The 26,542-nt window shown below is 39.8% G+C and overlaps 1 protein-coding gene across 14 annotated transcripts in view; it reads right to left on the bottom strand.

Moving 5' to 3' along the window:
- Nucleotides 1-13,969: 13,969 nt before the first annotated feature.
- The window catches only part of IKZF1 (IKAROS family zinc finger 1 (Ikaros)), a 58,000-nt gene continuing 45,427 nt past the window's right edge, over nt 13,970-26,542 (bottom strand). For 2 of the 14 annotated variants that reach the window (XM_010008328.1, XM_010008330.1), the window contains 4 exons: nt 25,331-25,498; nt 23,237-23,362; nt 19,077-19,211; nt 13,970-14,782 (listed from right to left, as the gene is read on the bottom strand). In XM_010008328.1, the coding sequence (XP_010006630.1) occupies nt 14,076-14,782; nt 19,077-19,211; nt 23,237-23,362; nt 25,331-25,498 (1,136 nt within the window). In that variant the 3' untranslated portion in view covers nt 13,970-14,075. Of the gene's footprint in view, nt 14,783-19,076; nt 19,212-23,236; nt 23,363-24,992; nt 24,994-25,330; nt 25,499-26,542 lie in introns of all 14 variants that reach the window. The other 12 variants (XM_010008329.1, XM_010008333.1, XM_010008336.1 and 9 more) reach the window with 10 other exon arrangements.

Here is a 26,542-nt window from a genome sequence, read left to right as displayed (position 1 = left end):
ATGACAGAAAACCCCCCTCCTCTAGTCAGAACAGGAGTAATTTATACCAGGAAAAGTTACCTTTCATCTGTGTAACATAGACCCCATCAAAATGTGTATCTTTTTAGAGCCATTTTGTCCTTACAGCAGTGGGAAAGGAGTTCTGCCTTATTTGTATTGCTACAGAGGGTTATAGCCACTGTCTGTAGGTGAGTCCTAATATCCTGGACACACCTGCTTGCAGATGCAGATGGCCATGATTCTGCTGCTTCTCATCATTCTCAGGCTGGGGATGTCTTTCCCACAGTTCTGTCAGCTGGAAAAGTTGTGTGATGGGAAACGTGAGGCAGAGAAGCTCAAATGCTTTTGCTAGCCATGTGTTTAGGACAAACTTAGCAAGCTGCCTTGCTCAGTCTATCCTATAGAAAGTTTAGAAATTTATGGACAAAAAAATATCCACAACAAATCCACACCATTCCTGGTAACAGCAATCTTTTCAAAGTAACACTTCCTTGGTGTTGATCTTTTTTACAGCCTGCCACCAGATGGAGATCTTTTCCCAAAGAAGTTCACGCATTTCTTAAGGAAAGGCCCAGGGGTAGTCAAAGTTGTTTCCTTGTTTTGTCCCTTAAAGTCATCCCCCATTAATGACTTCTTACTGGCATTTCTTAAGGATTATTGCTTTATTTATTAAGGATTATTCATGGAGTGGACTCCGATTTTTAGGATTTTTTGGAGGGAGCTGTGAAAACCAAGCTGACATCTTTAGAACTCCCTATTTATTTTAAAAAATAAATTTAATCTTGTGTCTCAGGTTGTAATATTGCCCTGGGGTTAGGAAACAGGTGAAAAATCTGCTACAGTGCATTTGTGTTGAAACTGATCCTCAATCTCAGGAACTTAAATCACAGAGTAAATGAATGAATATGAGCAGTTTCCCAGCCTGACGATACTGAAATTGCATTGAAGTGTAGTTCAGAACAGGTAGGTAACAGGAGCTGAGTCCAATTAATTCAACAGTCTTAATTTGAGTTCTTGCTGATAGCAAATGGCATTTGTTGCTCTCTTCATGTGACCCTGCAAGTAAAAATCCTTAGTGTTGTCATAATAGGGTCAAACATCTGGCACCATTCTTGCCCCAGTGGTGCAGGAACCTTCTCCTGACCCACCTGAGAGAAGCCCCAGAAGACAGAGCTCCTATGTGCTGGACAATTAGTGAACTTTCTGGGTGATGTTTGGCTTAGTGGTCTGGGCAGCTGGGGGCACGCCTGTCTTGGTGGGCATAGATAGTTTTACTGACTGAAGAAACCACCTGAGTGATTTCTCAGAGAAAGAATTTTCTGGAGCTGCTCAGGACTTCAGCTCCTTGAGCATATTTCAGGTGAAGACCATCCAAGGTCTTTGAACATACTTAAACCCCAATATGTTTAGATATAGGTGGCTAATACTGCTCTATCTTCCTGAGTCCTACACTTTCTCACTTCCCTGCTTTGTGGGTCAGATGCTTTGCAGCCCATTTACATCAATTCCTGGCACTGTTTTTAAAGGAAGAAAGGGGGAACAGCGTGTAGTCTCGCTTTCTGCCAACAACAGGAAGCGTACGCTCTTTGAGTCAGGCAGTCTGCTTCAGCCAGGCCTTGTGTTGAACCAACAGATTGCTGGACTACAGATTGGGTCTTCAACCTGGTAGAACAGCTCAGAAAATCCCTGGAAAGGCAACAGCACGGCGTGGTGGCATGGATGGTCAGCGGGAAAGCTGGATGCTGCTGCAATTTCCTCTTTTGAAGGGAGCATTTGCCTTAAAGACCAATTGTCTGAGGGAAGAGAAAGGAAATGGCAAGGACATCTTGCTTTTCTTCTGGCCTGTGGGTCTGAACAGACTGCTGCTGTTGCTAGGGGTGGCCACTGGAGGAGTGTCCTCTTGGCACCTGGGATGATGCCATCTAACATGGCTCTCCTGCTGTTGAATGGACAGAGGGCCTCGCTTGGAACATGTGCTTGATTTGTTGTGTTCCTAGAGCAGTCTAAGGTGCTCTGTGGGGTCTGAGAATTTGTTACATACTTTTTCAAGACTTCCATAAATCAATCCAAATCCGTATTTTGTTTTTTTCCTGATACATAGCTTAAATTTAAACTCATATGAGGCTACCTTAGAAAAGTCTATAAATCCCTTCTATGAGTTATGTATCTCTGTGACAGCTGTTTCCAGGCCCACTTTGCTGATTGTAGATGGCACGTATACTATTCCTTTTTCCTTTTTTTTTTTCTTATCACTGCAATAAAACTTGTTAGAAAGCTGACTGCAAAAGCCAGTGTTTTTTCACATTTACCTTGTTCCTCTGAGTGTTTTCTTTTCAAAGAAGCCATGAATGAGCCAAGTGCCATTTTCTGAAGACATCATTTTTTGTATTTTACCACCCTCTAAATATATTTTTTTTGCATTATGTGAATTACTTTCCCCTTTCCACTGCCACCAGACCTCTGAATGTTTGTTTCTTCCAAGTGTTCCTTTCTAAGCACAGGCTAGCCAACATGCCAAGGTGTGCTGTGGGGCTGAATACATCCCTCAAGTGGAAATGGGGTGTCTCAAGGTGCCTGGTTAAGGCTGGAGTCAGATGAATGTCCCTGAGGTGGTTGTCTGATGGATAAGGGCCAGGGCTGGAGAACTACCTACTCCCCTCCTGCCCATGCCCTCCCAGCAGCTCGGACACTTGAATATGTGATGGGCTTGAGCAGAGCATGTCCCAGGCTGAAGATGCTGGGTGGGATGCATAGGCTGGGAAAGTTGTTAGGAGCCAGTCACGATGGGACAGCTTAGGAAGCAAGACCCTGCCTGTGAGAAAGCATTTATTCTGCTTTTCTGGGGAAAAAGCTCCAAGGATGACCTCAGAAAACACTGAGAAAGATGAGCTGTGTAACTTCCCAAATAGCGAAGGGACTCAGCCCTCCATTCCTGCAGGCCTTCTGGAGAAGCTCTTCTGAGAGCTGCTGAAGGGCACCAGCACCCTCTTCTTACTGCCCCAATGACTTTACCTCACTTAACGTTAGTGCAACCTAGGGTTTGAGATAAAGCAAAGTATTGGTGTAGTTACAGTATTCATAATACAGAATCATGGAACTGGCCAGAAGCTTAGGAGCAGAAGTACACAGCACAGTAAGATGTGGAAAGGATGGGTTTTGAGTTGAATATTTCTCTAATTGCAAAGGAAATTAGGCAAGCAGTTTATTTAGGAGAAGCAGAACCAAAAGGAAAGCTCTTAGCTTTCCCCTTCTGCAGATACTGTTTCTCCAGAGAAGCTGTGGTGATCCTGCAAAATTTGACAAGGAGGGTGTAACAAGTCCTTCCCTATTTTCTGGAAATCCCACCCTCTTTCCACAGCTTATCTGAAGTTTCTATTTTGCACGTTGGTATTTGTGCAAAGTTTCCAGCGAGCCTTCTGTTTTCTGCTGTAAATGATCCTGCTAACTAAAGACAACATAGGCTTCTTTTGCTTTGAAGTGTAATACTTTCACGGGGCTATTGCCCTGCTGGTTTGGGGTTTTTTGGTTTGTTTTTTTTTTTTTGTTGGGTTGTTTGGGTTTGTTTGATTGATTTTATTTTTCTTATTATTATGTTTCCTGACATAGTTGGGAGGGCAAATAGAGTGATTTTGCATTCTGTTTTTAAGGCTTAGGAAAGCATCCCAATTTGCTAAATCAGCTGGTCATGATAAAACTGTTATTTGAGCAGCTCATGATGTGTCCAAAGGAAAACTGAGAAAGAGCCCACAGTGCCACACGTCAGGCAGAGAGCCCCTCTCTCAGTACAGTTTTCCTCTTTTACATGTAATTTTAACACATTCGCAAAAGCAAAAGCTGTTTAATTTCAATAACTGATCCTGGAAAGGATTGTGTCTTTATATGTTTGGTCAAAATAGCCTGTAAATTTATGTAACAAGATGTTTTCAATAACAAAGCAGTGGAAGGAAAACTTGCAGCTGTTTATTAAAAGTATATAAGTTATTTAATATTTTTAATTAGATGCACCTATAGTGTATACACATAGAGCACACACACACTTTGATGTGTTCTAAAGCCTGAATTATTTGGACTGTGGCCTATTTACAGCTCTTAGGAGTTAGTGCAAGGGACTGCAAATAGGGATTTCTGGATTTAGTACCCACTGAAGAGGAAGCCTAGTCTGTGGCTGGAGAATAAGCACGTGTTAAAAGACCTGGCCACTAATCCTGATTGTGTAAAAAACTCATTGCATGATCTTAAGTAAAGAATTTAAGCTTTTTTTTGTGCTACAATTTCCCTTTCAGGGAAGGGGGAAGGATGTAGTAGTTTCACAGTAGTGCTGCTGTTTACCAGCTTTTCCAAAATGGTATCTTGGATTTTGGAAACTAGAATGAAATTGTATTCCTTTTTGGTTCAGAGTAATTCCTACTTACTGTAATTTTACCCCCACACACGCTCCCTGAAGTCGACAGAGCTACACACCTCCTGTATTTGAAACAAAAAATGGATATTCTCCAGAACTGTGTGTCTCTGGATACTGGGTTATTAAGAAAAGAGAATGTTTGTTAACGTTAATGAAAACATGAAAGGAATTGTTAAAAAAGATTTACACTATGTGGTTCTCTGCTTTGTCAGGTAGTGAAGAAAAAAGGAAGTATGAATGTATAGCAAGAACACCTGCACTGGCTGTCTGGATTTGGTGGGGTGGGGGGAAGTTCTAAAATCCAAACAAGAATAGTTTTAGTTCACAAATTTATTTTAGGTTGAAGGAGAATCAAGAGCAGTGGCCAACCCTTACTGTAAAAGCCATGCAGATATTAAGAATAGCAGAGTATTTTATTTTTTTTTCCCTGAAATCTACTGCTTTTGGCTTTTTTAATTCTGTAGTAATAACTCTTAGGGTAGAGCATAATTTCTTCACTGCTGAACTTGATGTCTTAATTTTTCCACCCAATCTTTTATCACCCTTCATTTCCCTTCTGGTCTTCCTATCACTTCTGCTACATTTGCCCGCTGCCTTCAATAACCAAATGGTTTGGCTCTCCAGAACTATTTAATGAAACTCAGGCAAATGCCTATAGTCTCCTCCTTTGGCTTTGGGCTTTGAAATTTTACTTGAAAATGCTTCATTTTAAACTTCTTCATCTATTAATATGTGCATTTCATTGTCATCATAAAACTGCTCTAGCTTTTCTTCTTCTGTATGTCTGTTATTTCTGCTGGTCAGGATCCAATCTGTGTTTAAAGCTCAGTTAAGTGTAGTGTAGTTGTGACCTGGGGAGAAGCAGCTGTACGTGCCCGAGCTGCAGGGTCTGTTAGTACTCTGTGTTCTTCAGCACCTTGATTATTTTCACTTATTCGGGTTTACTCTTACTACTGCAGTAGAAATTGTCCTGTCAGTTACTATCAGAACATCAGCGTTAGACCTTGGTAGCACCGGTTTGTGGCACAGCCAGCTTGCTCTTGCAAAGGGATGGCGAGACAGATGTTTCCAAAGCAGAAGTAATCATTTTAATTTGTACCAATATTTAATGAGTCCAAAAAACCCCCTACATACGTGTGTGTTAAGTGCATTTCCCATGTGCATTTGCTAGACTATGCAAATAAAATTCTATATATAATACTAGTCTAGAACTAAGTGACTGGATGCAATGCAAAAATGAAAAGTTTCAGAGTAGGACTTCTGAGGTGGGGAGCTAAATTGCATGCCTGCTGTGCTAAAAAAGAAAAGTAAAATTAATACAACAATACTTTTGTTAGTGCTGGCAAATCTATGTTTTGAGGAAGTATTTACTCCCTCTTCTTTTTCTCCAACACAGTGGAGAATGAGCCCATACTCTCTCCCATGGATTCATGCAGGAATCTCCCTAAGATGATAAAGGTACTTTTTTGTACACTACCACTATCAGTGAAACAAAATTGGAATGTTTGAACTGAGATTTGAACCTCCCTTAATGTTTAGAGCTTTTTGGATCTTTCCTCTAATGGATGTGATATATTAAGGTTGCAGTATGTTTAGTCCTTGTTAATGCAATAGGAACACTATTAAAGTAAAAGCTGTAGTCAAATAGACATTACTATTGCCTTTGAAAAAAAATAGGGAGGAACAGAAAAAATAAACCCCTCCCTTACTTGTAGTACATCATATCTATGTGTTAAACTGCTCCTTCAATCTTAGTGTTATTTTCCCAGCGTTTTTGGTAAAGACTTTTGGGCAGTGCTGGCAGGTACAAGGGCCCTGCCGGGATGGTGAGGCTTTGCAGTCAGAGGACTGAAAGTGAAGTGTTTGGACTTCAAATTGAAAATCGGAGCCCACTGAAATTAGTCACTAAAATTTCAATGGATTGAGCAGGGACCGAACAGGGGTTTGGCCCTGAAAACTTCAGCAGAAACCTGCCGAGTCCCCCCTGCCTGCACCGCAGGTTTCCCTAGGAGATAGCTGAGAGCAACCTCAGGCAAACAGGAGGTTCAAAGTTAAAATTTAATCTGGCTGAACATTGAGTGGGAAACAAGAAGTGAAAACTGTCAACTGTGCCCAGATCCATTCAGATCACTTCTAGGGACAGTTTTGATACCAAATTATCCTTGTTATGCAAATTTCCTCACCAACCGGCTGGTTCCCAGTTATGCATGGGGAGAAGCGGTGGCCACATCTGCTTCCCGTTTTGCCGTTTCAGAGACGAGCCATCTGTTTGGCCTCATCCCGAACAGCCTGCTCGGTGCTGATTAACTTCCTCACCCTGCCAGCCCCAGGCTCACTGTCTGCTGCAAGGTGTAGATTTTTTTAATTTTTTTTCTTCTTTTTTTTTTCTTCTCTAACTGCTTATAAACCAGAACCTTCACTTCTCTCCCAAGGGACAGGAAGGCGTTGGTTTGTGTGATTTGCAGCCACCAGCAGCAGCAGCAGCAGCTGCCTTCTGTCACTCACATGTTTTGTATGTGTGGTCGGGACAGATAAAACCAGGAATTGTTCCATGTCTTGGGCCAGGCTTTAAAGCAGTGAGACCTTACCCTAAATAAAAAGAAACACAAACCAGAAGAGTTTTCATGCCTAATGCAGCCAAAGGCTCCCTGCAGTTAACAGGGATCTGCTCATTTAGCAAGAGCAGGGCTTCAGCCACGTTCGCTTGCACCCTTTTTCTTGTTCAAATGTGATGAAAGCTGTCTGAAGCCCAGCTGTGGATTTCTTACTCTCCTCTATCCCATTTTCAGCCAAACTCTGCACATTTTTGGCCTTCCTGTTTTCTGAAAACCCATCTTCTGGCAATTATGGCAGGATTTCAGAGGTGCTGCATGTCTGCAGCTGCCAGTGACAGAGAATTGCATGTTTGGCAGCCCTGAAAATTCAAAATCTGTGTAGCCAGGAAAAAAAAAAAAAGATGCATCAGAAATTAAAATTGGGAAACCAGGATAATGAATCTTCTGTTAAGATTAAGACTTCTGTCACTTTCCATAGGCCAAGCCTGAGGGATTTTTGTCTTTCATAATGCATTTGAACCAGAGTTTATTCTCCTGTACCGTTTTCCTTCCAGACAAGAAGCTGACTGCATTCCACAAGGTGGACACAACCTGCCTGGCCCGTAGCAGAGAATTAGGTCCACAAGACAGGCAGAAGCAGTTTTTTCAGAAACCAAACATTTTGATTTTCCAGTTGCAACATTTTCAGCTTTCAAATTGTTGCTATTGCTGCTGAAACTCGAAGCTTTCAATGAAAGCTTGTCCTTTATTTTTCACCATCTCACCAGCTGACAAAACCTGTGCAATATCCTCCGTGTGCTGGCAAAGTCAGGAGCGTTTCTAACTTCTCTTCTTCAAATAAGATGTTGAATTATTTCACTCCAGCCCCCTAGAACTGTCCACTCCACCCCCCAAATAAAAGGAAACTGCAATGTTATCAGATTTGCGTGCTCCAGGTCTGGCTGCAAGTTCTCATTTTTGAAATCTGCTAAAGAATCTTGTGTGTTTTAGCGTATTTCTTGATTTCAAAGCCTGACTAGAAAATGTTGGTTGCTGGGCACATCTTAATTCTGTTTTGATGTTTACTTGCTTGTATATGGATTGGGAAGTCTGTTGAGGGACTCCAGGCTGAAAATACTCATCCCTGGTAGTCGTCGTTTATGTCTGTGAAACAACTTGTCTTGTGGCACCTACAAGAGTTTCTACAATTTAATCAAGCTATTGGAGTAGGAATAAATATCAGTATGATGATTTTAAGCAAGTCTTTGAAAAGTGGAAGATTAGATTTAGATTAGATTAGATTTAGATCTAATCTGGAAGATTAGATCCAGAATAGATTTTTAGGTACACAAACTTGCATTTAAATCTGTGGTCACCTCTACTTTAGGTCAAGAATTTAATAACATTGATTGAGAATGTTATATTTGGTCTATTTTTGTTTAGTATTTAACAGACTATGTTTACTTGGCAGAAAAGTCACCCCCTGAAACAGGAATTTGTAGTTAATTTAGTTACTGAGAACTAGCTATGTGGGTAAACAAAAGAATTAGGACATTAAAAGGTTCCTTCCTATAGAAAAGTAGTCATAGTTTATGATGAAACCGTATCAGTAATTTAAGCAAAATCTATAGATTTTAGGAACCTGTAAAAGAATTAATTGTAATAAAATTAGAGTTGGTGGGGTTTTTTTAAATCTCATGTTGTTCATAATAATAGAGTTTTACAAATAATAAAAAATATTTCTAAAACTTCATAAGCAATGTTTTTTTTCTAAGCAAACCAGTGGTTCTTGTTTGCATTAAATATGTGATGTGAAATTTACTGTGCTGGAATCTGAAGGAAATGGGGACGCCTACCGAGAAATCACCTTTGTTATGGCAAATAGAAATAATTTCTCAGTGTTTTATTTTGAATTACCATGACTCTACATGCAGAAGTAATTGTGTTCTGTAATAACTTTGGCTGGCTGGTGGGAGGGAAGGGCGAGAGGAGAGACCTGGAAAGGAAGTGACTTTCTCTAATTCACCTTCTCAAAGGAGCTGTGCGAGCTTTGTGGCCAGGGACACTCTGAACAGGGGGCAGCCAATTCATGTCTTGATTTTCAGCTGACTTAGCAAGGCTGCTTGGTTTTGTTGGTGGGTGCAGGGTGACTGACACAGCGTGGCTCTTTTTTGGCCACAGAAGCTGGGTTGTGAGGACAGCAAGGATGAACTTACCGTGCCGTGGGCTCTGGGTGTGGCAGCAGAGGCTGAGGCCGCGCGATGCTCAGCGCTCCCCTGCTGCCCGCCAGGCTGCCCACCTGCATCTCACCATACATTGCCCACCCCAACACCCCCCTACACACACAGGGCCTCCCTCTGTACTGAATGACTTCTTCACCCACTTGGAGAATGACAGAAATGTTCTGACATTCGGGTTTGTTGTTTGTTTGTTGGTTTTTTTTTGGTTTGGTTTGGGTTTTTTTGTTTTTTTTGTTGTGTTTTTGGTTTTTTTTACCACGTTCCCTTGTCTTAAAAAGATACATCTCTCTTTTCAGACATAATTTAATAACATTTCCAATTTTTATGGCATTTGCTTGTTTGTTTGCTTTTTTTTTTTAAATACAGTGTTCTCAAAGAAAATTGAAGTTACAATATAAAAGCATAGCAAAAAAAAAAAAAGGCAAAATACAACTTTTCTATTAGAAAAGGCAGTGTCTGGGGAAGGGCTGGGAAGCAGTTTTTACTTTTGAGAAACAGATATAAACTTACAGCCATTCGTCATATTTGCTCGTTTTAGGGCTCAGCTAAACCATATCAAGTTATTGCACCATAGTAAAAAAAAGAAAAAAAGAAAAAAAGGGAGACTAAACTATTTTTGTGAGGGCACAGTTTGTTTCATTGTACACACACACAACACCCTAGTTCCACACTATCCTTGCATTTTATCATAAATAAAGTTATTGAGACCCATGTTTCTGAACAAATTGAAGATGATTTTGTGCAAAAAAGAGAAAAACACTGAAAAAAGGCAAACTTGCAAAAGTGCTTTTGTGAACAGAGAATGCTCTTTGCTTCTGACTATGCCCTCTGATAAACTATGTTTTAATATACTTACTTATGCTACTGTGCAGTTAATATACAACATCAATATATTCTGGTATAGAATAAATAAGAAAACTCCAGACCCAGGAAACAAAACCACTCTGACTGACAGTACATCATCATGTCATGTGAACCATTTTAGATATATATAAACATTGCATATGCATATAAAATATTAAGGATACCCACAAATACAGACAGGGCATGTGCATGTCGACAAGAAAAGTGACACAGAAACACATACAGGGGCAGGTGTGCATGGAGATGGTGCAAAGGCAGAGAAATCATACTAAAAAAGCAACGTTCAAGGAAGTCTTAAACTCTACTGGAGCTGTGCTTGTTTACACAGTTAATGAACGTGGCTTAATTTGCGTTGGATTTTAGTAAAAGCAAAGAAACAAAACCACCTGAGTAAGCTTCTGTCCCCCTCCCCTTTACAGCTTGTGCTGACTTAAAATGAAGGGTTAAAAAAATTATGGCATGGGGCATATAGTGGCCTAAATCCAAAAGAAGTAGGAAAAGGTGTAAAAGCAATAAAAGCAGAATGGTTTTGTGCAGTTAGCACCTGACTTCACACAGGTCATTGCGGCAGGGCTGGGAAATTACTTTGTCCCTTCTTGGTAAAGTGGAAAGGGATAAGAATATCAACTGTGAAAATATGAACTCATATCTACTTAAAAAAAGATAATAATAAAAAAAGGAAACTCATCACTGTAAGCTCCACCATTAAGGGTCCTCTTCAGATCATTCTTCATCAAAATCATAGAATTGTTTTGATTGGAAAAGACCTTTAAGATCATCAGGTCCAACTGTTAACTTAGCACTGGCAATTCCACCACTAAACTGTGTCCCCAAGCACCACATCTACACATCTTTTAAATGCCTCCAGGATTGGTGACTCAACCACTTCCCTTGGCAGCCTGTTTGAATGTTTGATAACCCTTTCAGTGAAGACATTTTTTCTAATATCCATTCTAAACCTCTCCTGGCATGACTTGAGACCATTTCCTCTTATTCTATTGCTTAATACATGGGAATAGAGACCAACTCCCCATCTCACTGCAACCTCTTTTTGGGTAGTTGCAATAATGTCTCCCCTTAGCCTCCTTTTCTCTAGGCTAAACAACCCCAGTTCCCTCAGAGGCTCCCTGAAAAACCTGTTCTCCAGACCTTTCATCAGCTCTGTTGCCCTTTTCTGGACTCCAGCACTTCAATGTCCTTTTTGTAGTGAGGGGCCCAAAACTGAACACAGTACTTGAGGTGCAGCCTCACCAGTGCCGAGTACATCGGTACAATCGCTTCCCTACTCCTGCTGGCCACACCATTTCTGATACAAGCCAGGATGCTGCTGGCCTTCTTGGCCACTTGAGCAAACTGGTGGCTCCTATTCAACTGGCTGTCCACCAGCAGCCACAGGTTCTTTTCCTCTGGACAGCTTTCCAGCTACTCTTCCCCAAGCCTGTAGCGTTGCCTGGGGTTGTTTTGACCCAACTGTAGGATCTGACACTTGGTCTGTTGAATGTCACCGACTGGCCTCAGCCCATTGATCCAGCCTGTCCAGGTCCCTCTGCAGAGCCTTCCTGCCCTCAGGCAGATCAACACTCCCTCCCAACTTACTGTCATCTGCAAACTTATTGAGGGTGCACTTGATTCCCTCATCCAGATCACTGCAAAGATATTGAAGAGAACTGGCCCGAACACTGACCCATGGGGAACACCACTTGTGACCAGCCACCAGCTGGATTAAACTCCATTCACCACAACTCTTTGGGGCCTCCCATCCAGTCAATGAAGAGTATTCCCAACCAAGACAGAAGGCTCCAGTATTACTCTCCCTGTCAGGTGCAGTCTGTCTTGAAGCTGTGTGTAGCTGGCATTGATGACACAATCGGAGTTGGAGCATGAAAGCGGCTGATGGTTCTTTGTGCCCGCCCTCAGCACAGTGTTTCAAGCTGGAAGGTAACAAGCAACAATGTCTCTTAAGCCAACTGTTATAGTATGGGAGTAGAAGGGTTGCTTTTGGGTCTGTATTTTGCAGAACTGCTTTTTTGAGGGGTCACCGGCCTAGTACAGGTTTGTACTGGCCTGGCTAACATGTCCTAGTAATTGGTTTTCACTGTTGTGGGTATATGCACATGTGTCATATGGAGTGTCTTACTGTTGGCACAAAATGGTAAGATATGAGATTGTAAAAGCATGTATTTCTAATTTGTTATTTCATCAGTATCTTTCCTCTTAACTTCAGTGTTGTTGCTCCTGACTTACACCTGCAAAAGTGAAAGCAGAAGAAACTCTGCCTGCCTATAATAACAGTACGTAAATGTAGGAAATGTGTGACAAATATAGCTACATCTATCAGGCCAAACTGGCCTTGGTACAAGAGTTCATGGTTCCATTTAATTTCTTTTACGAAATCTACATGTGCTTGCATGCACTTGTGAGTGGAGACTGTGTAACTGGACGACAAGACTGTCAGTCTTGTTTGTTGTATGATTGTGTTTATTGGATAATATCCATGTATTATGCAGACTGGAAGTATTTATACATTAATAAGATGGGGTTTTTTTAAGAATGTTGCCCAGGAAGTATTGCAGTGCTGATGATAGATTTTTATGCAGCTGCAAAAATTTCTTTTTTGCCCAATCTTAAAGTATGAGGGTGTTCAGGGAGAGGAATGAACTGTTTGGAAGAGGAAGTTAAGAAGAAGAAATTTTTAAATGATTTTTGTTTGTTTGTTTGTTTTTAATATCAACTGTGTTTAAGGTTAAAAACTATTCATCATAAAAGTTCTTATTCTAGCTGAAATTACAGTATGTGCAGCACCATGGAGTAAGCTCTTGTTGGATTTTACTGCATTTTGCAAAGTGCTGCAGTCTCTGGTCTCCATCCAGCAAAACACCATTTTTAAAAGACTTAAGATTAGTTCCAGTGAAATAGAAGTAACTTAAAGCACATGGTGAAATGATGGCGACAAATTTTGACTGGCTGGTTTAATCCAGCTCAGTGCTTCAAAAATAATTAAGTGCAACACTGATGAGTAGAGCCACACAATCTACAATATGACATCTTCTGTGTAAGCAAAATGGGATTTTTTTTCATATGTAAGAAGAAGACATTTGGATATTTTCTGAGCAATTTAAAAAGATGAAAAATGTGCACAAGGAGATGTTTCTCACATATTTCTATCTAGTGCTTTTCTCAACTGTACATCACACAAAGAAAGAAAAATTAAATATATTGTAACTTGTTTATGCAGAGAGAGGAGGGGTTGCTTAACAAAAAGTGGTGGTTTATTGGATAGGGAGAAAAAACATTTATTAAAAGAAGAGCCAACAATACCCTTTTTCTATACATTAAATGCAATTTGTACTTCACAGAGTATCTTACAAGGGTGTTTCTTCTATCTTTAATGTGCCTGCTCACCTGCCTAGTGACACAAGCAAGGCGTGCTGTGATGTCAATACAAGCAGCACCCTTGCAGATGGAAATGTTCTAATTTTACCATCAAAGCAATTCAGGACCCTCTGGCTGAGGGGTCCCATCCCACCCTCAGCTATGTGTGAAGTCATCTGAGATGAGCTCTTCCATCTTTTGTTGAGTTTAACCTTCCCAAAGGAGTCAAATAATACCAGGAAGTCAAAAAAACACACATCTGGTGCTAGAGCTCTGTGCTCAGGGTGTTAAGAGAGAAAGCTTGGCCACTCCTGCCTGTCCTGTCCTCGTCCGCATGGTGCATCCTGCGCATGGTTAACAGTTTTGGCAAGGGAGGTTTGCAAGAAGCATCAGTTAAGGGAAGGGCTTTCAGCTACATGACTACAAAAGCTCCTACTTATATTACTAAAGGGTTTTTTTTGTGATCAAACATTTTCAGTAAAAACTTCAGTAGGCATTTTACAAAACTGAGTTGCAACGCGTGCTACCAAAAGGAAAATCTTTTTTCTTGTGGGAGATATCTGAACTTTTGATTCTCTCGTTACTTTTACTGTCCAGTTGACTTGTGCTTTGTTGCCGTCGTGGCTCATGCAGCTCCAGTAACACAGCTGTTGAGGAGGAGTTTTAACTCATGTGGAAACGGTGCTCCCCTCGAGTTATGTGGGAAGAGAATTCGTACCTGTCCTGGCTGTGGTAGCCACACATGTTGCATTCAAACGGATCGCGGAACCCGTGGCAGCCCATGTGGATCGTATACATCACGTGATCCAAGAAAAGGACTCGACAGTGTTCGCACTTGTAAACTTTAACTTGCTCCCCACTGCTGCTGATCACTTTGAAAGCATCCTGGGAATTGTCAGTACCTGCCCTCAAGACATCATACTGCCTGCTTTCTTCTTTTATAGAGATGCCATTTCTTGCATGAGGACCTATGTGGTTTGTCAGGTAAATTAAACCGCTGCGTTCCTCGTTATTGCTCTCTGTATCTGTTGAATCTTGGCAGCTGTTGCTGGGAGAGGCATCCCGTTCAGAGGAGACAGATTTGGCTTTGGAAAGCAGCAACAAGTTTTCCACTGCGGTGTCCTGAGCTGTATGGTTGGAGCGAGCCTGACTGTCCCCGAGAGGTTTGTGGAGCTGGTACATGGGGCTGATGACAGGCACCACCTCAGAAGCTCCTGGTGGTGTTTGGACAAGGGGACGCAAGGACTCTGCTCCCAGGTAACTGATGGCATTATTGATGGCCTGGTCTATAACATGTGTCTGCATGATCTCATTCTCCTTCTCATAGTTGGTGGTGGCATCATATGGAAGATCAGACAGACATTTCTCACCTGCAGAGAAAAACAGATGGGAATTAGAGGATTGATTTCTATATAACTAAGGATCCAAACAGCATGGATTAAGAAAACAGCAGCATGGAAGATAAGAGCTGATCAAATCCACCTCTGAAATTCACATGAGTTATTCATACTTCCCTAATATAGGTGGTCAGAAAAAAAGTTAGTTGGTGTATTTTTTTTTTAACCTGTAAAATAATTTGAGGTCTTTGGAAAAGCAAATGGGTGAAAACAGATTCTGGCAATAACTACATGGGGACTCATGGAAGCTCTAGATTGAGTGGTTTATTCTCTCTCTACTTTCTGACTGGATTTCCTCATCTCTCCTACAGTGAGCTGAGACATGTCTTTGTGGTTAGCGAGGACAGTGTACCAGCACAGTTACTGTGAACATTACCTTCATGTCTCAGAGCATGAAGCACATTATCAATATTTTTTCCTGGAAAATTACAACTTCAGACTGGAAATTGCTTCCTTTAGTTGTAGATCTTCAGTTTCTTACAAATAACCCACACTGGCAATGTGATCATATGTAATTTTGGAGAATAAATAAATAAAATTGTCATATTGCCCCCCCACCCCCCTTGTTTTTTAAATAAGCCATGTTAGACACCTTGCCAGAAGCTACTCATGTACCTAGGAATGTTATGTCAAAAAGTTATCAGTGAAGAGCCATGGAAAAAAATTAAGTGCATTTGTAATTGGAATATATTTTTCCTATAAGGTAAAAAGCCTTATGTAGAGCCAGATGACTTTTACTTGTAACTTCAACTTTGATTTGGGATGCCAAAAGTAGAGGGGGGGACTCAATTTTTAAAAAATCAGACTGCACAACTCTACCGTAACTCTACCGTAACTGTAGCTGGATACCCTAGTATTGAGCACTAAGTTTCACTACAGTTTCTAAAAATTTCTGGACAGATTGGACTAAGGAAAACATAGAAGGTAAAAGTTAGGAGTGGGAGAAACTATTCAAATGCACAGATAGTGGTTTTATGAACCTGAAGGATCTTCTCAAACAGTGTAAACCATCAGTGTTATTATCAGACCCCTAATAAATTTGTGCAAATGCAAAGGGGTAAAAAAATCCCACAGGTTCCTAGGGTCTACTGATAGCATATTGTTTACACTGGGGATGGATTTTCTAGCTCTGCAGATCTGAGAAGTTCATTGAAAGCCACAAACATCTCTGTGAGGTGCTGTCACTGTTTCCTTATCAACACGACATTTGCTGGAAGGCCTTGAAAAGTCCTAATTTGTAGAAAAGAAATGCTATTAGGAGCATGGAAATTCTACCAGAAGACCTTCACTTTATCAACAATTACCCAGACTGACTGTTCAAAGTCAATGAAGAGCCCAAAGAACTTCTAGCATGACACTATTGCAATGATTGGGCTAAAATGTAGAAAGTCTTGCAGTCTGCATTTCCCACAAGATAAGGTTTCACACTGGTGTGACCATGTTCTGCAAGCAGAGAAAGCAGCACTTTGAGCATTGCGTAAGTTCCTATAAGGGATGTAGGGTATGGGTAGAGACACCTTCTAGCTGTGCTGCACAAGCTTCTGCTTCCTCTTGTTTCCTTTCCCTGTTAGTCTGCCCATTTGAGCACCTCTCTACTGGGATGCATTATTTTTCTTCCAGATTTACTTCTTCTAATCCTATAGTTTTCTTTGAAGCTTAAGATTCAAAATAGACGTTGTGAAAGACTCTTAAATTAAGTACCAAAAAAGTCTCCTAAAATGAATATATATATATACCCTTCACTCAAGGGGAAAAAAAATGAGGACAAAATAATTCGTATTCCATGGGCACTGTATTCCATGTTACCACTGAAAACTGGGTCTGGTCTTCATTAGACACAAAATTCCAGAAGGCATGATTTTTTTAGCCATTTCTTGGGTAGTATTTGCTTTATGCAGCATAATTGGTTGTTAGTTGGACTGAGAAGATCCAGTACTCATAGGAAAAATTTGTTTCCAAGCAGACTATCTGAAACAGACACAAACTTGAGGTAGGCAGGTAATATTTCTATATCTGGGCAATGCAGGTAATACTTACACTCATTAAAAATAATAGCTCATTTCTGTGGGTATTAGAGCATAAGTAAATTAAACTGCTAATGGTGTGATGCACTTCAAGCTTTGCACAGCTCAGGGTTCTGCAGCAGGTACCTAAGTAGTAAAAATGCTCTCAGTGCATGTGGACACTTTTTTGTTTGTTTGTTTGTATGTTTTGTTTTTGTTTTGTTTGGTTTTTAAACCCTCACTTTTCTTAGCTGCCTATTGTTTTAACATGATAAACATGTCAACCTTGTCTGAAGTTCTCACTGTCTGGTTTGGATGGCCCAGTTCTGCTTTTGGGTCTGGGAGATATTCCAGTTTGGAATACAGAGATAATTTTACAGGTAACTGGCTTAATTTGGTGAACAATCTCACTTTTGAAAGATAATGAATTTAGGCTTGAGAAAAAGTAGTGAAGCAGCAGACAGTATTTCCCTTTATGTGAAGGATACCATTTACTCCTTCTCCCTGAAATTCAGCACGGCGATTGGGACGACACGGTAATTTACAGCAATAAACATGTTTTATTACCCAAAAGCTCTCCTGATCAGCCAGTCCAACCTTGTGTTAATCAGGAATGTACCTATTACATGAAGCAGCAGGTGAAGATTGGAAAGGAAAGGATTTGGGGGTATTTTCTTGTCAGAAAAGTTTGTCCTTTTGAAGGTTAGACAATTGCCATAAGTATCTGCTGTCAGTAGGTTTTCTTCCTACACTGCACTCTGAATAACTAACTGACAGGGAACTTCTCCCTCCTAAAACTCATAGTTAAACTGGCTGTCTTTACTGTTTCCCAGAGTGAAGAGAGAAAAGGAGAGAGAAAAAGGTAGTCCACACCCACAGATATATTACATATAGGATACTTGCTAGTACCTTTTAAATTTTAATACTTCTGTTCTTCCTGGAGCTTTCAGAGAATTAGTACTTTGCCTAATGGAATCAGTTACAAGAGTGTCTAAATGAATATGGTTTGCATCACACAGTTGATATATTTTTGGTAACTACCTCTACTACAACTTTTGTCTTTTTATAAGCATATTTCTTATCTTTGCCTCCTGGAATTGTTGCCTTTGGACTCGAAGACAATCTTGAATTTAATCTCATACCTATTGCTACACCTCCTGATGTATCTGAGATTCTCCTTTCCTTGTCTCAGAAATACTAACTTTCCTTTCACCTTTTTGTCCTCATTGAAGAAGGTGTTTTTTGAATTTCTGTCCCATAACCTGGCCTTTTTTTGCCTTGACTTTTGACTGAAGACCTTCCTAATGTTTCTGTTTTTTAAATATTTTTTTTTCCAAGGAATTCAGTTTTCTCTGGTTGTCTCCTAGAGAATATTATAAATGAATGTGCAGAGAATTATAGAAGAATCTAACTAGGTAGGGATATAAGCTGTCCTCTATTTCTCATGTTTTTATTAATTTAAGACTAACTCTACATGGCTGACAAAATATTGCTTGTGGGTCTCACTATTACAAAACTGATACAACCACTACTTGGTACAGGCTTACCAAACAGAATAATACAGGTGTAGCCTCCATTTTTGTAGGGGTAGCCTCCATTTTAATAGTTGCAGCCTCCATTTTTTCATTGTTAAGACAAAAACTATTAGGTGCAAATGAGTATGAAGCATAATTTTGCATAATTTATAGAATGTACTCAAAGACCTTCTCATTTAAGTTTTATTCTCAGATGTAGGTTTATTTTTTTCCATGATTCATTTCAGGCTGTAAAAGTATACACACTTTATGAAGGGGTGAAGAATATTTATTGAGCCTATGCTTAACTATTCACACGAGTCTTCACAGTCACCAAGATATCCAGATCTGGATGTCATCCAAGAAGTTGTTAATAAAATAACCCTGAAAGAGTAGTCAAATGCTTTCCCAATAGGAAACTTCTGTTCCTATTTTCAGGTTCTTAAGGCAACTTCAAGAGCCTGTCCAGATCTTGAAATGATCTGGTTGACAAGCATTAGAAAAAGACACGAAAAAGACTTAAAATTAATCTCCAGATGTGGAAAATCAAACATGCAAAAATGTATGCTGGAGAAGTTTTGGTCTTTCTCTTTTTCCTCAACACATCTGCTTTTATAGAGATAGATATTGCTAATTTAGTAAAACAAATAAAATCATAAAGCAAAAGTAAAAATCCTGTGAGGTATTTTGTTTTGGTTTTTTGTTTGTTTGTTTTATTTTTTTAGGAGACAGCAAACGTTTAACTCTTACCAACAAATTTCTGAGGCATAGAGCTCTTACGTTTGGCGACGTTACTTGCTAGTCTATCCAGCACGAGGGATCTTTCTGACCCTATCTTGCACAGGTCTTCAGCCATTTCATTCTGGTTAGTTTCCTCTTTTAAGACTGAAATCAAATGACATCAGAAGGGTTAGGCAAGCTTGTTCCATTTTAATGGAACTATTGTCTTCAGGTTATTGTTTCTCAGCTAAGGTATTTTAGCTCCCAACCAGCTGGGAGGAGGAGCTCACCACTGCAGACACAGGACGCTGCTGACTCTTGGTAACAAAGTCCCTCATGCTGATTAATCTAAGTACATGTTCATGTTTCCCTCGTTTAGGATACAAAAATGAGATTGCAACTGCAAGGTGTCTGCCTGTACATAATGGAATCACTCCACCCTTGTTCTACAGCCACTCTGCATTGCCACAAATAAATGAGGTCCTAACATTATACTGGACACAGAGCACCATACAAAAAGTCTTTTCACCCTCCCACTGTCACCCCCCAACTGTACCTCTGCACCTCTCCCAGAGGAGCCACCTGTATGATCATTGCTTCTTCAGCAGGTTTTTTTTTGTGGAAGATGTATTTGCAAGTTACTTCTCCCCACCCTTCCCCACCCCCCACAAATATTTCTGCACTTCCTTGATGCAATTGTAGACTTTAAATAACGATGTAAGTTTATAAAGTCACATCTATAGTGGAACACTGCTTTGCAGTACTCAAACCTGTTTTCCAACCTCCTGCTGCTGAGACACTAGAGAATTAGAAAGGAGATTTGATGCTCTAGGAAAGAGACTATTTCACTTTCACTACATTTTACTTCAGTACTTTCCTGCAGAGACAGATGGGATGTATGAAAATGTAGTGTTAAAACAATGACTATGAAAGGTGTATGGAATGGTATTTCTGACTTCTGATATCTAAAGGAAAGTTGATATGCAGCAAGATCACAGCACAACTGATTTTTTTTTTTTTTTTTTTTTTTTTTTTGCCAGGGAGGTCAGATACAGGAGAGAAAGGGGTTAATTTTACTTTTACCTGCTGCTAAGATATGAATCTTTTTCCTGAACTTGTGAGTTGCTATTAAAGGGAGAAGCAAAATTTTCTTTTTTAGACTTTGATTCTGCAGGCTATTTCAACTAGGTGCACCACTCTGCTACATTTTGCCTTCTGTGCCTCCTGAGAGTTTGTTTTATCACTGGATTTACTGGTTCACAGAACTCTGGTGCCTGGGTGTTTCTCAACAGTTGAGAACACACCATACCTATGCAACATTATTTTTTGGCAATATGGCAGTGCCATAAAAGGATGATTGTGGAAGTTTCATTGCTCCTGCAAGATGTGTAATCAGGGTCTGGCGGATAACTGGAAGGTGCAAGTCAAGTGTCCTACATTGCACCACTCTGCAATACGAAACTGAAGAGCATACAAACAGTTCTTGAACCCCTGCTGCAGCAGCATGTACTGAAGTGACAATGACACTGAGAATGAGCCTCATGGAATTATGCCCCAGCCCCACGAGACACAAAAAATAGTGATCAATGAATATAGGAGCAGAATTTGGAAATGAAGGTGCAGAAGAGCAAACAACATTGATGGTACCTAGTCATCACTGAACAAGCACATGCCAGCCTCTTGTGCTGGCTAAGGCTTCCAGGTACCACTTTAAGACAAGACTTACAGAGAATGTTTTAAAGCAGCCTGTTCAACAGGGAAACAAAAGATTGGATTTTTAGTTAAAAGTTAAATGACCAAGAAAAATCTATTTGGGATGTAAGATTTGATTTCTAGTCAATTGAAGAGTGGGTAAGATATGTATTCAACTTCCAAACTTTCACACTTTTAAAACTGCTACTTAAAAAAATTGAAAAATTGAATTATATACTAATTTCCAGTCTTTGCAACTGTACCTCCCTGAAATTTGATATCAGCTGGATTAACAATTTTTTTGCAATTTGGTGTCTGTGAACCAAATAAATAAATAAGTAAGCACATCTTTCCAAATGAAAATCCAGAAATGCTTGGAGATTTGCAATTGACCCTTTAAAGAATTATTTCTTCTACCATTTTAGGTCCTTTCAAATTACATTTTTTTCTATGTATACCACACAGGTATTTTCCAAATGCAGTAAAAAGCAATTCTGCTGTAGCAGAATGTCAAATGAGATGCTCTATGGTAGATTTTTGTCCCAGCTTTTTTGAGTCAGGACAAAAAAAAGGAGAGGCCTGAATTACAGCTCTAATAGCTCCATATCATGCTTTAAAACTTTGTAAGAACAGTGGCAATGTAGCTACTTGTTTTTCTAGATATAATGTAGAATGCACTAAAAATTCCAGGACACCCACTCATTCTCAGCTGTTAAATTGTACACTTTAATCTTTGAGTTTATAAGGGAAATAATGTAAACATGGCAAAATGGTATGTTTGCAGTGAAGTAGAATAGATTAGAGTGCAAAACACTAGGAAGAATGCAGGAAAGTTTCAGTTTTTAGAAATATAAACAATACATTTATTAACTGAACACTACATTTTTTTAAAGAGTGAAGTCTTTGGCTGGCTACAAGGTCGTAGCCCCAGAGCTAATCCTCTAATTTTTTTTTTTTTTTCATTTGCAAAAGCACTGCTATTGTATCAAATATCGATTTATATGATACTTCAGTATATGCAAGTAAGAAGTAATTTTTCCAGAGCATTCACAAATTCCCCAAGTTTTAAAGAGATATTAGATATTCAATCCTCAGGTAGTGTAAACGCTCCAGTCATGATTTGCTATAAACAAAGGCCCATCTGTAAAATTGTATTATATCTTATTGAAGTTTATGATTCCTGACACCAGTGTCATCTGGACATTTTTGCTTAATAAGACTTCAGTAGTAGTTCAGTTACTGATTCACACAGATTTTCATGTTCTGCATGCAGGCATTCAAATCCATGTGCCAGACACTGAAATCCCAAGACAGAGTATTTGCTTTTAAATCCTTTCATCTCTTTGAGGAATAACTATTGCTGCCTACTCTATATTACATTGAGCTTTTCTTTTTATACATTCTCCAGCCCCCAATGAAATTAGGAGAGGCGCTGCTCTAACATGTTGCCTGCCAGAAACATCTCAGCTGCATTCATTGCTATTATTATGTGCATATACTTTACATTATTTGATATCATGTAAAAACATATTCTGGTTCTGTCCAGATAGAAAATATTACATGAGGCATTACTGTAAATAGGTCAAAGAGAACCTTCCATTTTTGTCCTTTGACAAACCAAATAACATACACTAACAAGATCAAAATGGTATGCAAGCAAGGTAACTTACTGGATGGGATTAAACTCCACCACAGAAGTTGGTTCTTATATTCTCTATCTAAAACTGCACACAGAAAAGTATTTTATATCTTTAGGATCTTTGTTAAAGAAAAAAAATCCAAATGCCACTATGCTTGCTCTATTTGTGGGGATAGGTTTAGATTTGATGTTCTTTATCTTCAACATAAAACCATACTCTCACAGAAGCACAACAGCTCCTCACTTCCCTCCCATTTTTAAAGGAGGTGGGGGTTGGGAAGAAGGCTGTCAGCAAATTATTAGCCTTTCTGGACTGTGTCAGTCAAACTGGCTAAACTAAATGCCTCTGGCTTCATGTCCTCTTGCTTGGAAGAGTGAGATCAAAGACCTTGCTAGATGAGTTGGTTCTGGCAGACAAGTACAAGCCTTAAGCTGTGCCTAGGAAGAGCCAGAGATGTGTAATGCAGAAGATTCTGCAGCCCTATCAGAGCACTGATATTAAGTCTTTATCAAGTATACATCACCAAGAGCACTGTGATATAGGATTCCAAGAAAAAGGGAAAGGTAGTGACATGATGTAGTCATGCTGTCTTGATATGGTGAACAGAAATTTTCCAGGTCTGGCTAGTGTTTTGCTGCATGACTGAGCTTCACTTTGGCTTTCTGTTTGAGCTAAACGAGACAATGGTCAAATATTTATCAAATCTAGAACAAATCCAGATGCAATATCATATTGTTGGGCTGTGTGTGTGTGCCTCCACAGAGCAAAAGTTGCCACAAATGCTACTATTCCTTTTGCATCCCTTTCTCTGCACACGTGACAGGACAATATTAACCCCCAAACAGGCACGTTTATTACCTGAATAAAGGCTGGTTGAGATATTCATGGTTTGCAGGTAGTTATGACAGCGTTCTTTATGTTCTTCCAAAGAGCTGCGCTGCTTATAGCTGCGACCACAGTATCCACACTTATGGGGTTTGCCAACTGAAGAAAACACAAATAATTGAGAGATACAGACGAGTTATTCAACATCATATTAATAATGGCAAGAGCAAGAGGAAAAAAAGCTCACTCCAAAAATAAATGCGTGCTCTGCTGAACTGAAGACAGATTTCATCAATTTAAAAAAAACAACAAAAAAAACCCAACAAAAACCTAAACCCAAACCAAACCAAAAAACACTAATGGAAAACTAGTTGCATATCTTTACACCAATAGGCCAATTCTGTGGGTGCTGCAAGCTGATTTCAGATGATTAACATCAGATAAGAACTGTGACATTAAATCTTCAAAAACGACATCTACACAAGTTAGAAACTGAGACAACTTCAAAGGTCTGAGTGTAGATGCTTTAGTTCTCATCTCCCTTAAGAGACTGCCAACAGGGGAACTCGTGGTATAAGTAGAGACACCTGCCCACAGCTGGGTCTGATGTAATCAGAATCAGCTCAACTCCTTTAGGACAATGGTAGATTTCATATGTTTTCTGCTTCTGGAAATTCAAGAGAAATGGCATGACAAAATATTTTTCTGTATTACACCAATCCAGATGTAGGTAGTTCCAGGAATTTCACAGTCACAATACAGTTTCATGGACTTCTGGAGCTGAATTTTGTCTTAGCATGGCAAACTGTCACCTTATATGTAAATTCACAACTGCAGATGGTTACACAGATTAGCTTTTGACTTTTATTTACAAATTCTCAGGTGAAAATCAGACTCAGACATCCATATTAGACTTGTTTTATCATGTAGTCATGTCAATTGTAGCAATTAATCAGTCTGTAGTTCATGTACTGTCTCCTTAGCCACGGGTTCCTGTGTGTCGAAAGCATCTAGGTGTGATTTCATGTATATGAGAAAAAATGTTAAAAATTCTGCAACCATGAAAATCAGTAAGAACAGGGGAGAAGGTGGCAAAATAGTATTTTAAAGATGTGCTTTCCTGAATTGGGCCAAGACCAAACAGGAGAAGTGGAAATTATTTTGGACTTGTGGATCTTTTTTTTCTTTAATGTGTGAGCTAGAGAAGCATTTCCTTAATTTCACGCAACACAAAAATGTCTTTTTGCAAGCTCCCTTTCTGCTACCCAGAACTTGGTCCCAAAGCCAATTTTGGTAAGTAAAGTTACCAGTGTCAATTCCAGCAATGAGTTTTGGAGATCTGCTGTCCAAATAACAAAGTGCGTTTCCAGATTAGCTTGAGAAACTAGATGAGACAACATGCTGCTTTTGAAGGCACTTTAACTGTGCTAAATTTGTTTTGCTTCACAGAAGGTATGTGACCATGGCTTCTGTCAATAAGAGGTTTGTGGTAATGGAAAAGTTCAGTTATTTCCATATTACTTTTGAGATAAAACACTGAAAAACTCTAGAGGAGTTCTCTTTTTAAAAAAAAATTATTGTCTTTTTCTCTCCCACAATCTCCATCCTCTCCGCCCTCTTTCTTTCAAAGTAAGGTGCAACAAATAAGAGTTGCTAAATGCTGTAGGTGGTGTTCACTCCTTAAGTTGAGAATGACTACCAGGCAGGAGGTTTTTGAGACTTTGTGGCTTAAAACCTATTGGATTTAGACCTTACTTTATCTCGGTATGTGGATAAATGCCATCCAAACCCTAAAACATTCCTCAGCTTTAATTCATGTTTGTAGTTCCATGAAATGGATTATTCACATGAGGCTTGTAAGATGAAAACCTAACACAGAAACCTTTAATCAGCCAAGAAATAGGTGAAAAAACAGTTCTGGTGAAGGATCATGAGTGCGAGATAAGTTTAGTCACTTATTTGCTGGTAAAACACTCCAGCAAGTTCACAGCTTGGTTAACCCCGACACGGGGCCGCTTGCCTCTCCAGGTTGAGAAGATCTCCTAGGCTTGGTGGCCATGAATGCCGCTGTCTTCTCAGTGGGTGTGGTGAGGAGCAGGCCCTGGATGGTCCCCCACCTACACTTACCTGAATGAGTCCTCAGGTGTCCCGTGAGGGCATCCCTGCGACGGCAGGCGTAGTTACAGAGGTGACACTTGAAGGGCTTTTCACCCGAGTGCAACTTGATGTGGCGCAGAAGGTTGCCCTTCTGTGTAAAGGAGGCTCCGCACTGATTGCACTGGAAAGGGCGTTCTCCTGTGGGGAGAAGGAGAAAATCTGTGAGAACAAAAAATCTTGTGTGGTAACAAGAGAAAGATTTCAGCGAGAAAGTTGTTTTCTCACTGCTGCTCTGTGACTTCCACCGGCTGCAGGTTTGATATAACATGAGGCTTTCAGACTAAACCTGCCAGTTTCTTAATGCTTCACTGGCTGGGTCAATTTGATCTGAAAATCTAATTTTTTTTTTCTAAATCAGAATGGCACATCACAATGCAAATTCAAACTCATTTAAATAAAGTGACTGCAACATTTTGTGTTGAAGAGCCACTCTTCCTGATCAGCAGTTTTGGAATAAACCAATATCCAATTTTGCATGTTGTGGCATTTGGTGGGGTTTTTAATGTGGCTTTTTTCAAAGGGTCTTTAAAATATGCCACTGAAGCAGCAAAATAAAAAGGAAACTCATTAAAAATGCATTTCAGGATCACAAGTTCATTTCAGCGTTACATTCTTATATTTAAATGAAAGGCACTTCATTATAACAGTTATAATAACTTCTTTTCATTTACATTTTCCCTGTATTTTCCCTTTCAATTTCTTCTCCATTACCTGTCTGTCCCTAAGCAGCCAAATCAGGAAAGAGACAGAGAAAGAGAGAGAAAGAGAGAGGCTAAAATCACATAAGTTAAGACAGTGCAAAGGAAGCCCTGTACTTCCATGCCAAAGTCCCAGTCCTTCTCTAGGTAAGGTATGAATAGAGAAGCTGCAAAAATGGGCTGTACTGGTCTACACTTCAGACAGACATGAGGAAAAACTTGAAGAAACACGAGAAACACCTCCTTGATTAGTCTAAACTGCTGCCTGTTATCAAGGAAGCAAATCAGCCAGCCTTTGCAAAAAAATTATATGGCTGTTGTTTGCTCTTTGGTGCTGCTTAAAATCAATATACTCATTTACTCGTTTAGCTGTTTTTTTAAAAAATTAAGATAGATGTGGTCTTTTCTCAAAGCAGCAGAATATAAAATGTTTCCAGTTGTACCAGACAGGAGTAAAGGCAAAATTATACATGAGAGCACTCCA

The sequence above is a fragment of the Chaetura pelagica genome, unplaced genomic scaffold (assembly GCF_000747805.2).
Source record: "Chaetura pelagica isolate M959 unplaced genomic scaffold, ChaPel_1.0 scaffold71, whole genome shotgun sequence".
Classification (NCBI taxonomy): Eukaryota; Metazoa; Chordata; class Aves; order Apodiformes; family Apodidae; genus Chaetura; species Chaetura pelagica.
The sequence above is the reverse complement of the archived record's forward strand: the minus strand, read 5'-3'. Positions and strand labels throughout refer to the sequence as shown.